At 49.2% G+C, this 18,818-nt stretch overlaps 1 protein-coding gene across 11 annotated transcripts in view; it reads left to right on the top strand.

Moving 5' to 3' along the window:
• SLC2A9 (solute carrier family 2 member 9) overlaps nt 1-18,818 on the top strand; it is a 280,693-nt gene that overhangs the window by 89,394 nt on the left and 172,481 nt on the right. For all 11 annotated transcript variants that reach the window (XR_009494947.1, XM_059887811.1, XM_015471765.3 and 8 more), the window contains one exon: nt 8,781-8,913. Coding sequence is in view for 10 of the 11 variants with exons in the window: in XM_059887811.1 (XP_059743794.1) it covers nt 8,781-8,913 (133 nt within the window). In the remaining variant the exon portion in view is untranslated. The remainder of the gene's footprint in view (nt 1-8,780; nt 8,914-18,818) is intronic.

Genomic DNA, 18,818 nt, shown 5'->3' with positions numbered 1-18,818 from the left:
GAAATGAGTGTGAGGAGCCCCCAGTAAGAGGTGTGGGCTGGATGTGGAGATCTGGGGTCATGGCCCCATACATGGGTCTTAGGTTGGGTTCCCCAGGGAAGAGACCCTGAGATGGGGATTTTTGAGCAGGAAGTTGACTGGGGAGTGTTCTCAGATCAACACCTCCAGGTGATAAAGGAAGAAGGACTCAGTACAAGGAGAGGGTGAGCTGCCCTTAGTCACTACAGAGGTCTCAGCCTGCAGGGAGCTCTGGACCTGGGAGGGTCCATCCGAGAGGGAAGAGGAGGGGAAGGAAGGCCTTGGTGCCCCTGCACCAGCTAGCCGTTGGTTGCTGCTGCTGCTGCTAAGTCGCTTCAGTTGTGTCCAACTCTGCGACCCCATAGACGGCAGCCCACCAGACTCCCCCATCCCTGGGATTCTCCAGGCAAGAACACTGGAGTGGGTTGCCATTTCCTTCTCCAATACATGAAAGTGAAAGTGAAGTCACTCAGTCGTGTCTGACTCTTCAAGACCCCATGGACTGCAGCCTACCAGGCTCCTCCGCCCATGGGATTTTCCAGGCAAGAGTACGGGAGTGGGTTGCCATTGCCTTCTCCGGCCATTGGGTGCAGTTTGCTCCTAAGGATGGATGAGTAGTCTTGTGGAGGAAGCATCCTTGCAGGGCTTGTCTAAGGGGAAGGCAGGGACCCAACTGTAGCCCCATAGCCGACAACAGTCATGGCAGGTAGAGGATGACCCCCTCAGTTCTGGGTCACACACCACTGTCTACAGCAGGTGGAGGGGAGGTGCTAGGCTCTCAATTGGTTGCTTCCAGAGCCACCCAGACAGCTCGAACAACCCAGTACCCAAGCCACACCTGCAGGCCAATTAACCCCAAATCTCCACCTGTGGGAGACCAGGAACATCAGTCATTTTCATTATCCCACAGGTGATTCCAATCTGCAACCATGTCTAAAACCACTGTCCTGAGGGAAGCCATGGGATGAACAGAAAAGAGTGTTGGGCTCAAAGCCCTGGGGAGGGGCTCAAAGAAACTGGAGGAGAACTAGGAGAGGGGTGTCCTGGAAGGCAAGGGGCAAGGGATTCCAGAAAGAAGTGGTCCCCTGCAGCAAGAACTGATGTGGTACCATGCCTAGGGAGAGAGTGACCCAGATGCCCTAAAATGTACCTGGAATTCAACTTTAATGTCACTGTCATGAAAGGGTAATAGACACAGATGCTTCCTGTGAAAGAAGAGTCTATGATTCATAGTTCTCCAGTGGAGGGGGCACGCCACCCCATGCAGGGCCACACGAGGAAGCTCCAGGGCTGGTCAGGAGCAGAAGGAGGGAGGGCATGAGAGAGTCATTTCCTAGGCAGATTGATAGGGAGTCTAGGGGTCCCCAAGGAGAGAGGGGTCTAGAATTCTCAAGGAGGAAGAAAGGACAAACTTTTTTTCTTTCTCCACATTCCTTAGGATTATATAACAATAATGTATCCTGCCTAAGGACAGTCTTTGGATTCAACCTTCTGTTATCTTAAAATGTTAATTATGGTAGTACACCTGGTCTTTACAAGGATGTATCTTGCCTAAGGACAGTGTTATCTTAAAATGTAAATTATGGGAGTAGGTCTGATGAGGTCTTTACAACCTCCAGATATTCTTTGGATTATATAACTTCATTGTTAACACTAGCAAGCAGGTACTCTTTCCACCCCCTTCTGATGCCTATGTCAGAAGCTTTCTCTATCTCCTTTATACTTTAATAAAACTTTATTACACAAAAGCTCTGAGCGATCAAGCCTCGTCTCTGGCCCCGGATTGAATTCTTCTCCTCCAGAGGCCAAGAATCCCGGTGTATTCGCGTGATTCAACAACAACCTTTCAGGCAGGGCATGGCCCAGAGCCTTTATTGTGACTTCCATGGAAGGAATGGGTGAGTCTGGGTAGGGAAGCTTAGGCAGGCTCAGGATGGCATAGTCTGAATAGTTACAGGTGTCCCCAGGACTACAGGGGCTATCTCAAGTTGCCTACTACCTGGCCCTGGGGTAATTTAGGAGAGGGGGTGTATTGACTTGGTGTGTGAGAGTTAGATAGAGGAAGTGGTCCATGTAGGCTCTGGATTGGTTGGTTTGTATGTTAAAGGGATGATCCCAGGGAAGTTATTTGCTAGAAATTAACTAGCCTAGGAGGGGGAGTATCTCCAGGATCAGTAAGGCTCTAAGATATCAGATCATCATAAAACATAGGAAATAAAAAGCATAGTTAATAGACCAGCCCCGAGGGCCCTCAGCTTGGAGGTCAGAGAGGGCTGGGCTTCAGCCTCAACTCATCCCCTTGGGGTGCTGGGCACAACTTTCAGAATACACAGGAGCCTTGACCTTGGGTTCCTCGGGGCTACAGAGGGGAGGACTCTCCAGAACAGAATGAGATGCAAACTCCCAGGTCAGGGAAACTGTAGTGGGGGGGGGGGGGGGTTGGTTCCAAGGATGGAACTCTACAGAATTCCCATGAAAATGCTCACGAGGAAAGAATATCCATGAGAAACATCTGCCAGCCCCAGAGACCTGACCCAGTTCTTCACCACTGTTTCATCTTAGAGAAGTCAGACACTGAATAGAAGCCAGGGAAGTGCAGGGGGAGGATGAACAATGAGAAGCCACCATCAATCCCCCACCCCCAACTCTTTTCACTGCAGACTCCAGCTCGAAGCAGGCTTGGACTGGGGGAGTAGAAAATATGTCATTCAATCAGGTTGATTTCATTATGATTTTGAAACTGTGGCCTTAAGACCATTTAAAACCACTGAGATGGGGAAGGGAAGGGCACTCTCACTGATTGCATTTTGAACAAATGTAGGAGATGAAAGGGCTTCCCAGGTGGTGCTAGTGGTAAAGAATCTGCCTACCAGTGCAAGAGATTTAAGAGACGTGGGTTCAATCCCTGGGTCGGGAAGATCTCCTGGAGAAGGGCAGGGCAACCCACTCCAGTATTCTTGCCTGGAGAATCCTATGGACAGAGGGGCCTGGCAGGCTATAGTCAGTAGAGTCGCAAAGAGTCAGACATGACTGAAGCGACCTAGCATGCACGCACAGGAGATGAAAACCAAGGTTGTGTTTCAATAACACCATGAACTGTATGTTTTTAAATTTCGTTGCAGATACATTTGTAAAGTATCCAGCACTGAGCTTGACACGTGGAGAACTGGTTAAATGCTAGCCTTGATTCTAGTGGATGAGATCTTAAATAGGAAGACTTACAAAGGAAAATAGCCCATTTTATCCCCTCAACTAGCCTTGTGAGAGAGATCTCCTTCCACTCCTTCTCACCTCCAACCCCTGTCCTGGTGGCGGTAGGAATAGTATTTGCTCCACTTGACTGGGCGGGGATGGCGGGGGGTGGGGGGTGGCAGAGGACCACAATATACTGTCCTTAAATTAGAACCTGACTTGGGATAAGATCAGTGATTCCAGCTCTACTTAAAAGTTCAAGCTGTCTCATCCTGGTCCAGGAGGGTTTTATTTATGGAAATACCTGAGGTCATCTATAGCCAGCGGGAAATAAGACTAGAAGTCTATTTTTGAAAAGGAAGCCTCGGTAGACTAAAGAGGAAGACAATCGCATTTTTGCAAGACTCACTCACCTTACCAGAGAGAAAGCAAAAATCATCTCTGCTGACAAGACTTCCATTTTTCTTTCCTCTCAAGTGATATCAGCATGTGTAAGAAGGGCTTTGACCTCAGGCTTTACTGAACACATCAGGGTCCAATTGGCATCAAAAAGACTCATCAACCTAGAGGGATGGGATGGGGTGGGAGGTGGAAAGAAGGTTCAAGAGGGAGGGCGCATATGTATACCTATGGCTGGTTCATGTCGATGTGTGGCAGAAACCAACCCTCAGCGGGTAAAGAATCTGCCAGCAATGCAGCAGACACAGGAGACGCGGGTTCGATCCCTGGGTCAGAAAGATGCCCTGGAGAAAGAAATGGCAACCCACTCCAATATTCTTGCCTGGAGAATTCCATGACCAGAGGACCCTAGGAGGCCTACAGGACCATGTGGTCTCAAAATGTCAGACACAACTGAGCGATGAAGCCCACACAATATTGCAAAACAATTATTCTCCAATTAAAAATAAATAATTAAAAAAAAAAAAAACTCATCTGAGATTGACTCTCTGTAGCACCTAGTGGTCCATGAGATTCTCCAGGCAAGAATACTGGAGTTGGTTGCCATTCCCTCCTCCAGAGGATCTTCCCAACACAGGGATCGAACCCACATCTCTTATGTCTCCTGCATTGGCAGGCGGATTCTTTATCTCTAGTGCCTCCTGGGAAGCCCTACGCAGGTCATACTGGAAGCCCTAGGCAGACACAGCCCAAGGTGTGTCCAGCTGCTTGCTGCTCAGAAGGCTATAAAGAGGCAAGCTTGGTGGAAAGGAAAGTTTGCTTTATTTTGGATGCTGGCAGCTGGGTGAGAGGGCAGACTTCTGTCCAGAGGTTGACTCCACACCCCACCCCACTGCACCCCACCCCACCGCGACCAACAATCAGAGTTGGGCAAGAGGTTTTACAGGTGGAGGGAGGGGGCTCCATGTAGAAAGAGCGCACTCAGCTCTGACAGTCATCTTGAACTTGGTCAGTGATGGTCTGACCTGCATTACCTTGATTAAGTACAGTTGATCTTCAGTTCCAGCGTTGGTTTGTTCTCATTTCTTAGAGGCCAGTTCTCAAAATTGTGGTGGCTTATGTCATGGCTACAGTCTGGTCATCATGTAATTAACTTCTTCCACCTGATGGTGGTTTTAATAACTATAAGACAGCTCACAGGATATGGCTCAGAATATTATCTATAGTCCTTGAAAAGGGACTAAATGTCCTTGACCTTGCTAAATAACTAAACTATAATTATTTAGTCTGTTGGATGGTTTTCCTGTTTCTGCATTTTCTCACTTCTCTGATTAAACTTACCGTTTGGCTAAAATATTTCCCCAGACAAAAGGCAGGTGGAGAACATGAGGGGCAAGGACCATAGGCTTTTCCCACAGCATCAAATTAGAGAGGCACCTCCCAGGGGTGGCATCCTTGGAGCTGCCATTGGGTGGAAGAAAGAGGGGAGCTGGAAAGTACTCCTGGAGGAGGAACAGCAAGTACAGATGTGCAGAGGCATGATCCACTCAGGATCATTGGGAATGATGACTGCAGAGGAAGTGCAGGGCCAGGGGATGCTGGAGATGTGGGAGCTTGGCTGGAGGATGGGTCATGGATGGCTTTGCTGCTGTTCCATGGCCCTTTAACCTGGCTTTGAGGACAACCAGGAGCCTTTGAACTGAGATGGACACCCTCCGTTTCCTTGAATCTACAATGCAGCATTTCTGGAATCACACTCCTGTGTGTAAATTGACAGGTTACGCAATCCAAATCTAAGCGTCATCGTGGCCCCTTCCAAGATCAAGAAGGAATGTTATCTTTATCACCTGACTGGTTGGTGGTGAGGCAACAAGATGATGGTTCAGGAATCTAGATGTCAGTTTGCTGACTCCAACCAGCCTGGGGGTCTACATGCTGGTGGGCGGCAGTTTCCATGTGGTGGGGTCTTTGTTTCTGTAGAAACAACTCAAGGACATGCATTGGGTTGCCATCTCTTTCCCCCAGGGAGCAAGCAAGGTCCCTGCCACTCTGTGGCTAGATAACTGTTTAAGTGACTATTACTTTTTCTTGCTTGACTGGCTTTTCTTTGTTTCTGCATTGCCCCGTTTCTCTAATGATTAACTCCTTGATCCTGCTCTTTGAAACTCAGGGAGGCCCAGGAGACCAAAGCTTTTGCTACAGATAAGAAGCAGGGGACATGGAGGGACTGGTCACCAGGAAGGCCCCCGGGGTCCTGCTCAGTTTCACTGGTGACCACTCGTCCACCTTCCTGCTCCTCTCCCAGCCTCATTCACAGAGCTCTCCCCAATACTGAAAGCTGGCATCGGCCTGACAGGTCCCTCACAGATGATGGAAGTGGGTGCTGGCTGGTGAAGTCGGAGGAGTTTGTGAATATAAGTTGTTACTGTGTCCAGAATGAGGAAGACATGGTTAGAGAGCATCACTGATTCAATGGACATGAATTTGAGCAAATGCCAGGAGACAGTGAAGGACCAGGGAACCTGGCATGCGGTGGTCCGTGGGGTCGCAGAGTGGGATGCAGCTGATCGACTGAACAACTGGTCGACTGAACAACAACAACAAAGTGGATTTTTCAGCTCACAGGGAGACAGTCTGACCTGGCCCACCTGTGAATGGCCAGAGAAAAGAAGAAATTCACATTTTCCCTTCTATTTTGCAAGACAAATGGCCTTTTTTCTTTATTTCCTCACCTCCTACTCCCACGCTGCTCTGTAAAAGAAGCTGGCATCCAGATCCCCAGAAGATGGCTTTTTGGAGACACTAGTCTGCCATCTTCTATGTCAGCTGGCCTTCTGAATGAAGTTGTATTCCTTGCCTCAACACTTTGTCTCCAATTTATTGGCCTGTCATGTAGCATATAGAACAGCAACACAGCACTTCCCAGGAGGCACTAGCGGTAAAGAACCCATCTGCCAATGCAAGAGACGCAGGTTCAATCCCTGGGTTGGGAAGATCCCCTGGAGGAGGAAATAGCACCCCACTCCAGTATTCTTGCCTGGAGAATCCCATAGACAGAGGACTCTGGCAGGTTATAGTCCAAGGGGTTGCAAAGGGTTGGACACAATTGAAGCCACCTAGCACGCTTGTAATAACAAAAGCAGCGAAAAGCAGGGGTTAAAGTCAAAAAAGCAGATCCAACATGGAGTCAGAACAGGCTCTTCTCCATTACAAGGGCACTGCAGTCTCCACCTCAGGATGGACTCCTCCTGGCAGGACTGACCTGAGGCCAGCTGAAGCTTCGCCAGGTGCGAAGCCTTTCCAGGTCTGGACACATCTCCTTTTCTCCTTGACTGTCTCCTTGTACTTTCTTAGGAAAGAAAACGCTCAAAAATTCCACGTTGAGAACTTTGTTTTCCTCTCTTTGTCCCCCTCAAAACTCCTCCTTCTGACCTCTTCTTTCAGAGATGCAATTAGAGTTCATTTGTAAACCTGGGTTTAAAAAAAAACAGTCAGGGAGAATGCTGCCTTAATCAGCATAATAATAAAGGCTCTGTGCTGCCTTTAAGCTGTATAATAGGTGAATGGCTGCTCCTGTGTGCTAAGTCGCTTCAGTCCTGTCCGACTCTGTGTGACCCCCGTGGACTGTAGCCCATCAGGCTCCTCTGTCCATGGGAGTGGCTTGCCATGCCCTCCTCCAGGGGATCTTCCCGACCCAGGGATTGAACTTTCGTCTCCTGCATTGACAGGCAGGTTCTTTACCACTAGCGCCACCTGGGAAGCCCTCAAAGGGGCTCAAATTGCCTCTTGAATGGTATATGCTGTAGGTTCAGGGGTGGCCTGTGTCTGGAGGCCCCACCACCCTCTCTTCTGTGGGGACTCGGGAAAGCTCCAGCTGACCTTCAGTGATGAGGGCAAGATGAGTAAGAGGTCACAGGCCTCAGAGGTGTCTGGCTGGTAACACCAGCAGAGCAGTCGCTTCTTCTGCACACCCACTGGGTGCTGGCAAAGCACAGAGCCCACAGGCAAAGCTTTATCTGAGCCCACTCTCACGACTGCCTGAGAGGTGGCCGCGGCTGTCCCCATTCCCCAGGTGAAGAGAAGGGGGTTCGAGGGGCCATGAGAATGATCTCAGCCAACGACCTGGAAAGACCAGAGCCCCTCAGGCTGGCTTTGCTGTCCCCGGGGCCTCTCAGTCAGTCAGTTCTTGGCTTCCCCAAACTCCTCCTTCTCAGGGTCACCCTATTGCAGGAAGGGGGAGCCTTTCCAGGGCCCCACAGTGGGCTCTTGTCTAACACAGAAGTGAATTCTCTGAGGAGACACACATGCTGTGAAAGCAAAAGACTTTATTGGGAAGGGACACCCGGGCGGAGAGCAGCAGTGTTAAGGGAACCCAGGAGAACTGCTCTGCCACGTCGCTCATGGTCTTGGGTTTTATGGTGGTGGGATTAATTTCCAGGTTGTGTCTGGCCAATCACTGTGACTCAGGGTCCTTTCTGGAGGTGCAGGCATCACTCAGCCAAGATGGATTCCAGCAAGGAGGATTCTGGGAAGTTGACAGGATATATGGACTGGTGTCTCCTCTTCTTTTGACCTTTCCTGTATTATTCTGGTCGGTGGTAGTTCGTTAGCTCTGTGTACCTTGCCACAATCTCTTTGTGTAAGATAACTCATGCAATGGTTGCTATCAGGCCTGGCCAGGGACGGTGGTTTCGGTCATTGGTCCCCCTAACTAAACCACAGTCTCATGCTTTGAGGGGGTGAGGTCAGCTTTCTGGGTTGTCTCTGTCCAGCCACCTTGCTCATGCCCACATCTGATGTGACTCAGGGTCCTTCCTGGTGGTGCAAGTATCTCTCAGCCAAGATGATTCCAGAGGGAGGACTTCTGGGAGGTTGCAGGACTTATCATGGACTGGCATTTCTTCCCTTCTTTTGGCCCCTCCTGAATTTTCCCATTTAGTTTTGGGACCTCCTGTTGTGAAACAACTCATAAAGCAGTATGGCCAAGGTGGGCGGTCTCAGTCAACAATTCTGTAACAAATCCAGTGTCCAGTCCCTCCCTAGTCTTTGTTCCTGGGGTTTATCCTTGGTAAGGGGGACCCTGTGCAGAAAGCAGAAGCTGCCTGGCCCAGGGGTCCAGCTCCCCCCAAACAGTGACCTTATCATTCACCAACCCCCTTTTCTCCCTTCAGGAGAGCACCTGGCCGTATCTGTTTGGAGTGATTGTCATCCCTGCCTTGGTCCAGCTGGTGAGCCTGCCCTTTCTGCCCAAGAGCCCGCACTACCTGCTACTTGAGAAGCACGACCAGGAGGGAGCTGAGAAAGGTAGGGCTCCCTTTGCCTGGTCCACGCGGCCCCCATCTCCTCACAGGGGTCAGGGATATGGGCATGCATGCTCTAGCACACCCCATCCCGTTTCGTCTTCCCATCTGTCTGCTGTGGGTGGCCCTGAGTGGGGACACAGATCACAGTGTGGACTGAAGAAAATAGCACACCATGAGAGTTGTGAGTTGTTTTATTTGTGGCAAAATGAGGACTGCAGTCCGGGAGACAACCTCTTAGCTGGCTCTGAGAAACTGCTCCAAAAAGATATGAGGAGTGTCAGTATATATGTGATTTTGGTGAAGCGGGATGCATGCGGTCAAGCATGCATGTCAGCAAAGGTTTGCTGCTAAGTCACAAGGAGCAGATGTCACCATTAATGATTTTAGTGCCTTTCTAGATGTGAGAATATGTGAGACTTTGGGCTCATAAAATCTTCTGAAAATATCTAACTATCTGAAGGCCTGTTCTGCCAGTTTTGAACAGATCACCTTATTCTTGGTTTCTGCCCTGAACTCCTTTCAGGGTGTATTGAAGGTCAGTGACTGCAGTGGCTACTGACTTAATCCTTGTAGAACCAGATGGCTGGTGACAGTTTTTCAGTTATCAATAGAGAGACCCTGAAAAAGCCAAGACAGAGCAGGATAAGACCCAGGTCTGCTCACCTCTGTGCAGTGTCTCTCCATGGCCACCTCTCGGGGGGACCCAACCCCAGAGATGCTGCAAACACAGGTTTCTCGGTGGTTTAGTCTATCCCAGCCCTCCCTCTGTTATTCTCTTCCTCACTGATCAGCTTTCCCATCAAGCACAGAATAAGCCCTCGTGTCACCCCAGCATGGGGCCTCTGCACCAAGACCCAATGGAACATTCCTTCCAGCCTTTCGAGGGAGCAGAAATATACCCATTTTACAGGAGGGAAGCATGAGGCCCACATAGGGCTTGCCAGTTGTCTTCTGTAGCTTTTCTTAACCCTTTGAATGGTGAGGTGCTGAACCAGATTCAAAGCACAGCTTGAAGAATCAGAGGCATTTCTACAGAGCCCAGAAAAGGCAAAATGATTTTGCCTGGAGACAGACAATGTAAAGTGAACAACAGGATCCCCTTTCTTTTAGTTTTATTAAACAAGACATGGTCAAGAGCGCCATGGTTCAGCACAAGGGCTGGGAGTAACTAGTCCTGCCTTCACATCCCAGCTCTGCAGTCTGACCTCGACCTGTTCTTTTTACTGTTCCGATTCTCAGAATCGACATCTGTAAAAAGAAATGATATAAACTTCCCCTATGGGCTTCTTGTAGAGATTAAAGTAGATATCTATATCTATGTCTGTATCTATATTTGGTCCACAGTATTATCTGCTGTCATCATTACTGAGCTCTCTGTCCATTTTCTTATTATCCGTGCCATGTCCTCTAATCTAAATTTCCCTAATGTCCACATCCAAGAAAAAATAATTAAGAATTATATGTAATCCTTAGTTTACTATAATTTGTGCAAAATAAATCTAAAATTTAAAGTCCAAATAACCTAAGTGTCTTTTGAGTTGACAGATGTTATGATGAAATATTAATCACCCCCTATGTTCATCCATGGGCTTCCCTGGTGGCTCAGAGGTTAAATCGTCTGCCTGCAATGTGGGAGACCTAGTTCAATCCCTGGGTTGGGAAGATCCCCTGGAGAAGGAAATGGCAACCCACTACAGTATTCTTGCCTGGAGAATCCCATGGATGGAGGGCCTGGTGGGCTGCAGTCCATGGGGTTGCAGAGTCGGACACGACTGAGAGACTTCACTGTACTCTGCTATGTTTGTCCAGCAGTTTTTGGTTTGGATCTATTTTCTCATTTACAACATTTTCATGAGATCAGAGAACGTTATCATTACCTTCGCTTTTTAGATGAAGAAACAGAGGCCTACAGGGGTGAAGCGACTTCTCCAAGGCTGTGGTTATATGGTTTCTGGTTTCTAGAGGCCTTTAAAAACTGATGGAGAGGACAGATCTTTCTTCTGTAGAGTGCCCACATACACAAAATTTGTGGAGCTTGGTGTTGGGGATGGGACTTGATCCCTCTCCCCTAGAAGCCCACAGAGGACCCTGGTTAATGCTCCACCCCCATCTCACAGCCAGCTAGTGATAAAAGAAGGATTGAAACCTGAAGATGACTGTCCTCCCTTCTCTCACACACACAGAGGGACACGGATGGGTAGTGGGGTCCATGGGGAGGCAAACTATCCAAAAGTCAGGCTTCAGGAAAGCAAGCTGATGGTCAGATGGAGGAGGCTCTGGAGTAAAAAGAAGGCAGTTGAGAAACAGCCAATGGGATCTGACTCCGAAAAGCAACTGGATTATAGGTCGTTATCGTTCAGTTGCTAAGTCGTGTCCGATCCTCTGCTACCCCATGGACGGCAGCACGCCAGGCTCCTCTGCTTTCCGCTATCTCCCGAAGTTTGCTCAAATTCATATCCATTGAGTCGGTGATGCTATCTAACCCTCTCATTCCCCGAACCCCCTTCTCCTTTTGCCTTCAATCTTTCCCAGCTGTTAGAAGGCAGCAATTCCTCCAGCTTGATCTCCTGGCATGCAAGGACGTCCATCCACCCATCTGGCTCCACTGGGGAGGAACTCTTGGGAAATGCTCCAATTAAGTACAGTTGGAATGGGCAGTGCATGCGAATGCCCGACAGTGAAAAAGGTTTAAAAGATTTATTTCATAGCACAGCAGGGAGTGAGAGAGAAGGCCAGTGGTAAAAAAAAAAAATGATAAATATTACATGTGCGCTTTATAAAAAGGACAAAAATGTTGGCCTTGGGTTGAAACAGAATATTGAAATCTGCATCTGTACTAATATTAATAAAAGTGCTCATTTCACTCCAGGCATTCAGCAATCATAGCTATTTATTGTGCTGGGTGCTCTGCCAGGAGAAAGGGAGAGGGGGACAAAAGATAGCCTTCCCGCTCCCCAGGAGGTAACAGGGACACCTAGGTATGGGCCATGCACACACTCCTAATTAACGGCTCATCCACATTGAGAACTAGTTCATTCTCAGCACTTCAGGTGTATTAGATTGTTAATCCCTCCTTACCATAGAAAGTAGATCATATTATTTCCATGGGAGAGCTTAGATAAAGACACAGAGCTAGCAAATGCCAGCCCTGCGGTTTGAACTCTGACAGTCTTGCTCTGGCTCCTACGTGCATAAACAAAGCACTCTTATCTCTGAGCACCTTGTTTGGCACCACGGGAAATATACCTGGCCTGGTCTGTGGGCAGGGGTGCGTCCAGGGGCGGGGCCAGGGGCGTGGCTTAGGTGTTCTGCCCACCCCTTTTGTGGTGTTGAGCACAGGGGCCAAGCTTGGTACCCTGCATTTGCTTCCGACTTCCTGTTTTTGCTCCAGCTCTTCAGAAGTGGCATTTGGGGTTGTGTTTGGTCCTTTTGTATTTTGCTGTCTATAATTGGGCTTCCCTGGCGGCTCAGCAGTAAAGAATCTGCCTGCCGGAGACATGAGAGACATGGATTTGATACCTGGGTCTGGAAGATGCCCTAGAGGAGGACATAGAAACCCACTCCAGTATTCTTGCCTGGAGAATCCCATGGATAGAGGCCACTGTCCATGGGGTCACAAAGAGTCTGGCATGACTGAAGCGACGGGGCATGCATGCGTGTCCATAATTTGCCCCAACTGCGCATGCTCTCAGTTATTTTTAGTCCCTCATAGTTTCTTTGTACCTTGTTGCTCTAGGCGAAATTTGTCCAGGTGCAAGCATTGCAGCAAAGGGTTCCAGCTCCCAGGCTGTCTTAAGAGGAGATGCAAGTATGGAACAGGCTGTTTACGCAGGCAGGGAGTTCTCATTTCTGGAGGTGTCTGAGCACTAGGCAGGAGTGGGAAGAACCACTGGAGGCAGCCAGAAGGTCCAGTTCAATCAACACCCTACTCTGCTGTCCACCAACCTCCTCTAGGCCTTGGCTTCTTAATTTCTAAGAAGGGAAACATCACAACCATCCAGCCTCTGGTTGAGACAGACAAGATCAAATACAGTGGTGTTTGGGGGAAGAGGGCTTGGCAAGCTGTGGCCTGCGCACTTAAAAAGGAAATTGTCTGCTTTTGCCACGTGGATTGCTGCATGACCTTGCTTTTGAAGAAAGGGATTCTATGGTTAAAGTGATGTGATATCTTTCGCTCTGGGAATGGAGAATTTGTTTAATGTTGGGGGGAGAATCACCCCCAACTCTCTAACAAATCAATCGTCACTTATACCTGAGCTGTTCCTGTCCTTTTCCGTGACATTTCCATCATGTTTATTGGTGGTACCACCCCTGTGTTTGTGCCTTAAGCATGTTTCCTTATGACTTTTTTCTTATTATTAATGTCATGTGTGGTCAAAAGAAAAATGGCCTCCAAGTATATCCACATCCTAATTTTCGGAACCTGTGAATGTCACCTTGCATGGCATGAGGGGCTTTGCAGATGTGATCAGTTTAAGGGTCCTGTGCGTGCATGCTCAGTCGCTCAGTTGTGTCTGACTCTTTGTGACCCCATGGACTGTAGCCCATCAGACCCCTCTAGGGACAATTATTTTGGATCATTTGGATGAATCCAATGGAATCACAAGGCTCCTTATAAGTGAAAGAGGGAAGAAGAGGGTCAGGGTCGGAGAAGGAGCTGTGGTTGAAGATACAGTGCTGCCGGCTTTGAAGGTGGAGGAAGGGGCCAGGAGCCAAGGAAATGCAGGCCGCCTCTAAAGCTGGAAAAGGCCAGGGAATAGACCACCCTCTAGAGCTTCAAGGAGGAGCAGAGCTCTGATGACACCTTGATTTTAGCCCAGTGAGTCCCTTTTTGGGCCTCTGACCTCAGAACTGTTTGTACTGTTGTAAGCCTGTGAGCGTGTGCTCAGTCACTCGACCCCATGGACTGTAGTCCTCCAGGCTCCTCTGTCCATGGGATTTCCCAGGCAAGAATACTGGAGTGGGTTGCCATTCCATTCTCCAGGGGATCTTCCTGACCCAGGGATTGAACTCACATCTCCTGCATTGGCAGGTGGATTCTTTACCACTGAGCCACAGGGAAAGTGGTGATTTATTAGAGCAGCACAAGAAACTCAGACATCACATTAAGTAAAGAAAATCAGTTCCAGTTGAACTAGGACTTTACCTTCATTCTGAAGACAAACCTTTTTTTACTTGAATTCTCAGAATGGTTGGACATTCTGATGGCTTCTTTTATTTTTATTTATAACAAATAACTGAGTGAAAGGTCTTCGGGAGCATGATGCTTTTAAAGCTGTTTGTTTCCCATGCACCATTTTTGCTATAATTTATCAAGTGTCCTTTCCACGCAAGGTGCTTTGTTCTCATTGTCTCCAACGTCACAAGTCTCCAGAAACTCAGAGACTTTGGGGAGGAAATCAGCACTCAGACGTTGAGAGCCTGGCCTGCAGTCCCACTCCGGCCCTGAATTCACACTAGGGCAAGGTGATGCCTTGAGTGGATGTTTACATGAATTTATGAACACGACATATACACAGAGGCAAATGTATTAGCAAACGATTGATCCATTAGTTGCTAGGTTTAAAGCCTCGAGAAATGTCCACTGCCATATTGCGATTTTCTATATTTGACCCAGAGTTGAACTCCATACATACGTCTATTGCATCAGAGAATAGTTAAATCAGTCATTGCTCATCTGAATTGAAAACTAAAAGTCCTGTCCTCCAGCCAACTTGATTCACTTACGTAACAAACAATTATGATTGTAGCATTATGAAAGCATGCTTAGTACATAATGCTTTGTGGGGAAAACTAGAACATAAAATAAGCCCATGTGATCACAAAAGTGTGGACATAATAGAGATAAGTAGGGCAGGAAGCCATAAAGAATGCTGAGCACTGAAGAATTGATGCTTTCAAATTGTGGTGCTGGTGGAGACTCTTGAGAGTCCCTTGAACTGCAAGGAGTTCAAGCCAGTCAATTCCAAAGCAAATCAGTCCTAAATAGTCATTGAAAGGACTGATGCTGAAGCTAAAGCTCCAATACTTTGGCCACCTGATGTGAAGAGTCAACTCATTGGAAAAGACCCTGATGCTGGGAAAGATTGAGGGCAGGAGGAGAAGAGGGTGACAGAGGATGAGATGGTTAGATGGCATCACTGACTCGATGGACATGAGTTTGAGCAAGCTCTGGAAGATAGTGAAGGACAGGGAAGCCTGGTATGCTGCAGTTCATGGGGTCACAAAGAGTCAGACACGACTCAGTAACTAAACAACAACAAAGGCAGGAAGGGGAGAAGGCAGACCTGGGTAGAGATTTGTGAGAGAGCTGTGCTCTGTGCTCTGTGCTCTTGATAAGGGAGGATGCATGATGTGAGCTGGTCCTCCTGCAGCCTCCAGCCCCACAAATGCATCCACCAAAACCCATGCCAAGTCCAGAAATGGCCATCCAAGTTACCAAGGTGCCCAAGGAAACCCTGGGTAGTCAGCCCCTCCCAGACCCTGCTCTTGCCTGGCAGGTCCTGGCCACGCTATGTCCATCTGGAGACACTGGAGAGGTCTCCGGAGGGGCAGGTGAGTGCCCTGGGCTCACACTTGTCAACTGAAGGATGGTGCCACCTCCCAGACCTGGCAGAGGGATGTGGCAGGGGAAGGAGACGTCTTACCTCTGCCCCGTGCAGCACAGTCACCTGCTCTTGGAAGACCCTCCCCTGTTGTCACTCTGCTTCATCTTCATGATGTGGCCATGATGAGTGACCTCGAACCTCTCCCCACCTCGCCCCTGGAAGATTGGTCCTCCAGGGCTCCCTGTCCCCTGGCTGGAGAGCCTGCTGGCGGGATGGGCTACAGAGCAAAGGACTCGCAGCCCAGGGAGCCTGGCACCTCCCTTCAGAACACCCAAGGGTCCACAGTGGGCAGCAGAACAGCTCAGAAAACACCTCGTAAAAGCCCGGTTTCCCAGAGCACAAGGCACATTTTCATTCCAAACAGCGAGAGACTGGAGTCAGACACAACACCACTTTACCTTTGTTTTTCTGTTTTTTTGCACAGATTAGTTTTTACATTTTTGTGCGTTTTTAAAAAGTTACACTCCATTAGAAGTTACTACAAAATAGTGGCTCTGTTCCCTGTGTTGCACAGTACATCCCTAGAGCCATACACCTAATAGCTTGTACCTCCATCCCACCACCTCTGGGAGGGCCCATCAGGGGAGGAGAGCTCTGTGTACCCCTGACTGAGATGCAGGTTCGATCCATGGGTCGGGAAGATCCCCTGGAGGAGGAAATGGCCACCCAATCCAATATTCTTGCCTGGAAAATCCCATGGACAGAGGAGCCTGGCAGGTTACAGTCTATGGGGTCTCAAAGAGTCAGATGTGACTAAGTGACTGAGCGTGCACACATGCACACACGGAGTCAGACAGTATTTGTCTTTCTCTCTCTGCCTTATCTCACTAAGCATAAAGTCCTCCAAGTCCATCCATGTTCCTGCAAATGGCAACATTTCCTTCTTTTTTATGGCTGAGTAGTATTCCAGTGTGCATATGTACCACATCTTCATCCATTCATCTGTTGATGGACATATGGGTCGTTTCCACACTTTGGCTATTGTAAATAAGTCTGCTGGGAGCACTGGAGTGCATGTACCTTTACAAATTCATGTTTTCATTTTTTTTTTTTGGATATATACCCAGGGGTGGGATTGTTGGGCCACTTGGTAGTTCTACTTTTAGTTTTTTGAGAAACCTCCACATTCTTTTCCTCAGTGATTACACCGATTTACATTCCCATCAACAGTTTATAAGGGTTCCCTTTTCTCCACAGCCTCACCAACCGTTGCTATTTTATACTCACTTTACTTTTGGAGGTTCATGGAAGGTTCCAGCAAGCAGAGGATGTTTTCAACATCACGCCTGTGGTTGGTGCCATCTGTGGGTAGCCCCTGGGTCTCCTGGGGGTCCCCATGCCCCTCAGCATTGGGAGGAATTGCCTGTGCCCCCATTGTACTGCATGGGGACTTTCAAAGCCCCCTTCAAATGTCTCTGAAGTCCAGAGTGCTCTGGAAGTTGAGCCATCTTGGGCACCAGGACGCTTGCTTGCTGTCTTGTTACGCTTGTAACCCTTGTTACCCTCTGAGCGTAACAGCCCCAACTTGAACTTCAGCACCCACTTGGTCTTCCCCAATCAGCGTTGCAGCAGTCACGCCCCTGATCACTGGAGGGTTTCCGGAGGGGCTCGATGCCTAAGGTGCCTGACTTCCTGCCTCCCACCAGCCTCTGCTCTCCCCTCTCACCTCCGCTCATCCCCTCTGCCTGCTCAGAGGACCCCCAAGCTCCAATTTCCTCTCCCTCTAGCATGTGGAGCAGCCTTTCTTCTTTCTGGAGCTGAAAGCACCTGCCATGCAAACGTTCAGCAAACCCCTTTTCCTCCAGGCACTTATCAAAATATTTTTCTCAGCCAAGACAGTTCTTTCCTTGAGAGACATTCTGGTGTCAGCCGCTAAGTTAAAACATGCTTTTCTTTCCTTCTTTATACCAGTAATATCACTGCGGCTCTTTGAGACTCCTGGGCTCTGTGGAAGCCATGGTGTGTAGACTCAGGTGGGGACAGGTTCCAGGCTCTGCTTCCTCACATGGTAGCCCTATGAGCTCACGCAGTTGCCCATCATTTTGGGTGAGGCTCAGTTTTCTCATCTGTGAAATGGGAATAGCACAAATGCCTATCTCCAGGAACCGGAAGGATGATGAAATAAGATCATGGATTGGAGAACACTTTGCAGCCTGCAAAAAGTCTGTAGCAACATCAGCTGCAGTCACCGTGATCATGTGGCTAAAATCAATCAACAAACACTCACTGTTTATCAAGTAGGTTCTTGTCCAGGAAGGGAAAGAAAGAACTGCCCATAGAGGCCACAAGCATCCAGACTGAGACTTTGAGGTCACACAGAGAGGTCCTGGGCCCTGGGAGGAACTTCTGTCTCTAAGAGCTGTTGAGAGGCCTGGGAGAAGCCCGTCTTGTTGAAGATACTTATCCTTTCTTCTTGCCCAGCTTATTCCTACTCATGCTGGGAGGCTCTGTGCATCTCCACAGGGGCTTGGAATTCAGTGTCTGGACCACTGCCCGTCAGTCAGGGTCCTCTATGAAGCTGACACCAGGTGGACCAGCGAGCGGGCCTTGATTGGCTTGAGTGCCTGTGCAGGGAATGGGGAGGTAGAGAGACTACAGACGTGGGACCAGCCCAGCCTGCAGCGGAGAAACCAGGTTCGGGGCTTGGGCAGAAGAGTCTTGGGTGCTGTGCAGAACAGAGAAGACTCAGCAAGGCTCTGACACCTCCTCCAGCAAACGTCAGCCCCAGAGGGGCCCCATGTGCCAGGAACAAGGCTGCCTCAGTTCCCCAGCCATGTTCCCGCTGCTGTGAGCAGCGTCCAAAGCCTGGAGTGACATCCGGGGTGAGGGCTTGCAGAGCACAAAGCCTGGAGTGACATCCGGGGTGAGGGCTTGCAGAGCACAAAGCCTGGTGCGACATCCGGGGTGAGGGCTTGCAGACCACAAAGCCTGGTGTGACATCCGGGGTGAGGGCTTGCAGAGCACAGCGTCTGTCGCCCTTGGTCAGGTCCAGCCCTGTAACTGGGGCTCTGTGGGTACGTCCTCCTGCCACTACAATGAGGGAGGCCAAGTGGCTCTAGAAGGGCACCCTCAGTGGAGGAGGGAGACGGAGTGACGTCTTCCTGGGGGCCCCAGGCTGGTCAGGGCTCTCCAGAGGAACAGAAGCAATATGGTGTATGCGTATGTGCGTGTGCGTGTGAGTATGTATGTGTGTGTGTAGAGGCAGAGAGAGAAATTCAGTTTAAGCAGTCAGTGCACGTGTTTGTGGGGCCCGGCAAATCCATCTGCTGAGTGGGCTGGAGACAGGGAAGAACTGATG

This window comes from Bos taurus, chromosome 6 (genome assembly GCF_002263795.3).
Source record: "Bos taurus isolate L1 Dominette 01449 registration number 42190680 breed Hereford chromosome 6, ARS-UCD2.0, whole genome shotgun sequence".
Lineage (NCBI taxonomy): Eukaryota > Metazoa > Chordata > Mammalia > Artiodactyla > Bovidae > Bos > Bos taurus.
Note: the sequence above shows the minus strand (reverse complement) of the source record. Positions and strands in the feature narration are given on the sequence as shown.